We start from the raw sequence: 5,000 nt of genomic DNA, 5'->3' as shown, positions 1-5,000 counted from the left end.
GACATCCTTTAAGACTGTCTTTTTAGCAAAAAATTTCAGTAAAGTGTTTTCTGTAATCTTTTTTTATAAGACGAGAACTAATTATTGTCCATACTTGTAGCATTCTTCATTAAAGTCTTGCTTCTCTCAACTGTAAGTAGCTGTTTAATTGCAGCACAGCATGTAGTCACAGAGGGAGGTAGCAAAATGTTGAACAAACTTTGCTGAACTATCTTGATTAAGAAGCTGATGTCAGACTGTACTGAATGTTTTAGTTCTTGGAAGCTATGTCAGACGGAGGATGTGGAAGTTCTTCTTAACCTGTCTGTTTCCTCATATATCTTTTCTGGGAACAAAAGAATTCCCCGTTTCTCACTTCTGAGTGACTGAAAGGCAAGGATTAAAGAAATGCTAAAGTTTAAAAATTCATCATGTTGGCTAATGCCTGTAATCCCAGCACTTTGGGAGGCCGAGACGGGAGGATCACTTGAGGTCAGGATTTCAAGACTAGGCTGACCAACATAGTGAAACCCTATCTGTACTAAAAATACAAAAATTAGCCAGACGTGGTGGCAGGCACCTGTAATCCCAGCTATTCAGGAGGCTGAGGCAGGAGAAGCACTTGAACTCTGGAGGTGGAGGTTGCAGTGAGCCAAGATAGCACCACTGCACTCTAGCCTTGGCAACAGAGCGAGACTCCATCTGAAAACAAAACAAAACTGGCCGATGTGGTGGCTCACACCTATAATCCCAACACTTTGGGAGGTTGAGACGGATAGGATCACCTGAGGTCAGGATTTCAAGACCAGCCGGCCAACATGATGAAACCCCATCTCTAGAAAAAATACAAAAAATTAGCTGGGTGTGGCGGCAGACGCCTGTAAGCCCAGCTACTTGGGAGGCTGAGGCAGGAGAATTGATTGAACCCGGGCGGTGGAGGTTGGAGTGAGCCGAGATCACCCCATTGCACTCCAGACTGAGTGACTCCATCTCAAAATTAAAAAAAAAATTTCATCCATTAGTTATAAGTTGGAAACTTCGTACAGCTTTGTTACCTATTAACTGTTTAGGGGTTTAGTACCTATTTTTCTTCTATCAACCAACCCCAAATGAAACCACAGGGAGTGGTTGAGAATTTGAGCTCCTCTCGAGCCAGCCGCCTTCTGCTTGCAGTTGGTTTGGTCTCCCTCTGAACCGGATTAGAATCCAGATGCTTTTCTCCCCTCAACTCTCCTTTAACTCGATGGCACTTTCCAGGAAGGAGAGTGAAACTGATGTATTTAGGGAAGCAAAATATCCTAATCAGTGTTTCTCCAACTTGAGAATGCCTATGTTCGTTAATATTTTTTCACATAATTCAGTGTTTTTTTATTATCATTATTGAAATGTGTAGAGAGATAAAACTGCTTACAACTTCTGTAGAACTATAAAGCTTACCATGAACTGACGATTGTTTTGCTGAATCCATGTCATTGCTTATGACATGAGTAGTGCTGGGACTGCGATGTTGGTGCGACTCGGGTGGGGAATGCCTGTGTCATGTGTGTTGAGAGAAGTTTCCAGCCTCTTCTACCTGTCACTTGAGTGAGGCTGCCACAAGCCACTGTGCTCCCAGAGTGCTGTGATATCATTTGGCGTTTGCTAGAACTGAACCACACTTACGGAGTCTGTTTTCTGCTTTATTAGCTTGTCACACTGAGTCAATGCAAATAATTGCTAGAAGGTGTTAATACTGTTTTGTTTTTTTGTTTTTTAAGATTATGACTAAGGCCAGGCGCAGTCGCTCACACCTGTAATCCTAGCACTTCAGGAGGCCAAGGCATGGGGATCACTTGAGCCCAGGAGTTTGAGACCAACCTGGGCAACATGGTGAAACCCCATCTCTACAAACAATACAGAAATCAGGCAGGTGTGGTGGTGCACTCCTGTGGACCCAGCTATTCGGGAGGCCGAGGTGGGAGGATCGTTTGAGCCCAAGAGGGTAAGGCTGCAGTTAGCTATGTTTGTGCCACTGCACTCCAGCCTGGAAGACAGAATGATACTGTCTCAAGAAAAAAAAAAAAAAAAAAAAAAAAAAAAAAAAAAAAAAAAAAAAAAAAGAGATTATGTCTAAAAAATGTTTAGGCAGTGTCAGAACTCGGAGACTGACAGCTTAAGAATGAGAAACACTGTCCTGGTGGTTAAGAGCATGAGCCTCCACCAGGGACCCAGTTCTGCCAAGTGTGTTTGTGGGACTGTGAGCCACTGCTGGAATCTCTGAATGTCTGTGTCCTCATCTCTAATACCGGAGCTCACAGTACCTCCCTTGCAGAACTATTATGAGAGTAAGATGCAGGTAAATGTTAGCTCACTGCCTGCCATGAAGTAGGTGAATGTTGAAATCATGAATAAAAGAATAAAGATTGAGGATGTGAATAATATAATTGTCTTTAAGTGGGTTCTGGATAGCTTTTTCCTCCCTATGAGTGCTGAAAAAGACATGAATAAAAGGAAGATCAGCCAGACACTGTGGCTCACGCCTGTAACCCCAGCACTTTGGGAGGCCAAGGGTAGATCATGAGATCAGGAGTTAAAGACCAGCCTGGCCAAGATGGTGAAACCCTGTCTGTACTAAAAATTCAAAAATTAGCCAGGCATGGTGGCAGGCACCTGGAATCCCAGTTACTCAGGAGGCTGAGGCAGGGAATCGCTTGAACCTGGGAGGCGGAGGTTGCAGTGAGCTGAGATCACACCACTGCACTCTAGCCTGGGCAACAGAGCAAGACTCCGTCCCAAAGGAAAAAAAAGATCTAAGGCTGGGCGTGTTGCCTCACGCCGGTAATCTCAGCACTCTAGGAGGCCAAGGTGAGTGGATCATCTGAGGTCAGGAGTTCGAGACCAGCCTGGCCCACATGGTAAAACCCTGTCTCTACTAAAAATACAAAATGTAGCTGGGCATGGTGGTGGGTGCCTGTAGTTTCAGCTACTCGACAGGCTGATGCAGGAGAATCACTTGAACCCGGGAGGTGGAGGTTGCAGTGAACCAAGATTGTGCCACTGCACTCTAGCCTGGGCAACAGAGTAACTGTGTCTCAGGAAAAAAGAAAAAGATTGAGGGTTTTTTAATTTTTTTTTTAATTTTTATTTATTTATTTATTTATTTTTTATTTTTTTTGAGACGGAGTTTCACTCATGTTACCCAGGCTGGAGTGCAATGGCGCGATCTCGGCTCACCGCAACCTCCGCCTCCTGGGTTCAGGCAATTCTCCTGCCTCAGCCTCCTGGGTAGCTGGGATTACAGGCATACACCACCATGCCCAGCTAATTTTTTGTATTTTAGTAGAGACGGGGTTTCACCATGTTGACCAGGATGGTCTCGATCTCTTGACCTCGTGATCCACCCACCTTGGCCTCCCAAAGTGCTGGGATTACAGGCTTGAGCCACCGCGCCCGGCTTTAATTTTTATTTTTAAAAAGATGGGGTTTCACCATGTTGGTCAGGCTGGTCTTGAACTCCCAACCTCAGGTGATCTGCCCGCCTTGGCCTCCAAAGTGCTTGGATTACAGACGTGAGCCACCACGCCCAGCCAAAAGATTGAGGTTTTTAATAATACCGTCTTTCAGTGGGTTTGGAGAGCTTTAGGTGACTTAGGTGGAAGGTGTCAGGACGAGGACTATCAGTGGAGGGGTATGAGCACCATCTTGGCACTGTATTCATTCATTTACATCTTTGCACACACACATGCTGTCGTTTGCTCTGAGCTGCAGCATTGGGCGGAGATAAGTGTTTATAGGAGCAATTTGACGTAAGAGAACAATCTCCCTAGCCAAATTTTTGTCAGTGTATTCACAAAGTTATAAACTTACCCAGTATTATATCCCCAATAAGAAAGAACTAAAAAATGACAGCCCTAAGGAAGGGTGGAAAGACCTCTTCTGAGATGGCAGATTCTATGTAGCACCCATGAAGACGGTCTGGTAAGCCACTGAGTTTATGAGGTAAAAGCAAAACTTCCTCCTGGAAGTATCATGGCAGTTCTATTATGAATATCTATGTGTGGCTCTGAAATGAACCTAAATGTGACTTGTGCAGTTAATCATTACCCCAGTGGTTGTCTCAACGACTTGATTCCCCTAGGCTGCGAGCAGTTCATCTGGAAAGGAGGCTCCAGAAAGCAGCATGTCCCCCTTGCTCTTTGGGGCTGGGCTGGTGGTTTTGAATCTGGTGACGTCTGCCAGGAGCCAGAAGACAGAACCTCTGAGTGGCTCTGGGGACCAGCCACCCTTCCGTGGAGCTGACCGATATGACTTTGCCATCATGATCCCTCCAGGAGGCATGGAATGCTTTTGGCAATTTGCCCACCAGACTGGATACTTCTATTTCAGTTACGAGGTATGTGGGTGACTGGCCATACTGGGGGCTTTTTTTTCCTCCTTTACTCATAAAGTGGGTCAGGTTTCAGATGAAAACAAAGTCAGGTTGTCTTTATCATGCTGTGATTCCCTACCTGTTAATGAAATGGAACTGCAGTTAGAGGGAAACTCCAGATGGGTGAATAATCAACAGGAGCTAAAACATATGGTTTGGCTTCTCACATAAGGGGCCATGCTCAAAGCCATGGGGCAGATGGGGTGCCTCTTCCTGAAGAGGTCATCATTACATGTACTTGGATTTGTGGGTAAGAGGGGAGAGAATACATTTTTAAAATATTAAAATGGATATGGTGCTTTGGAGACTGATCCAGAGATTTCAAAGAAAGCCACTTCATGGCCGGGCATGGGGGCTCACACCGGTAATTCCAGCACTTAGGAGGTCAAGGAGGGTGGATCACCCGAGGTCAGGAGTTTGAGACCAGCCTGGCCAACATGATGAAACCCTATCTCTACTAAAAATAACAAAAATTAGAGCCGGGCACGGTGGCTGAAGCCTGTAATCCCAGCACTTTGGGAGGCCGAGGCGGGTGGATCACGAGGTCAAGAGATCGAGACCATCCTGGTCAACATGGTGAAACCCCGTCTCTACTAAAAATACAAAAAATTAG

The 5,000-nt window shown here is 45.4% G+C and overlaps 1 protein-coding gene across 1 annotated transcript in view; it reads left to right on the top strand.

Annotated features, from left to right (window-relative positions):
- The first annotated feature begins 3,475 nt into the window (after nucleotides 1-3,475).
- TMED6 (transmembrane p24 trafficking protein 6) overlaps nucleotides 3,476-5,000 on the top strand; it is an 11,868-nt gene continuing 10,343 nt past the window's right edge. Inside the window, exon 1 of the mRNA XM_017539337.2 lies at nucleotides 3,476-4,351. Within this exon, the coding sequence (XP_017394826.1) occupies nucleotides 4,139-4,351 (213 nt within the window). The 5' untranslated portion in view covers nucleotides 3,476-4,138. The remainder of the gene's footprint in view (nucleotides 4,352-5,000) is intronic.

This window comes from Cebus imitator, unplaced genomic scaffold (genome assembly GCF_001604975.1).
Source record: "Cebus imitator isolate Cc_AM_T3 unplaced genomic scaffold, Cebus_imitator-1.0 Scaffold118, whole genome shotgun sequence".
In the NCBI taxonomy this organism is placed as follows: Eukaryota; Metazoa; Chordata; class Mammalia; order Primates; family Cebidae; genus Cebus; species Cebus imitator.
The sequence above is the reverse complement of the archived record's forward strand: the minus strand, read 5'-3'. Positions and strand labels throughout refer to the sequence as shown.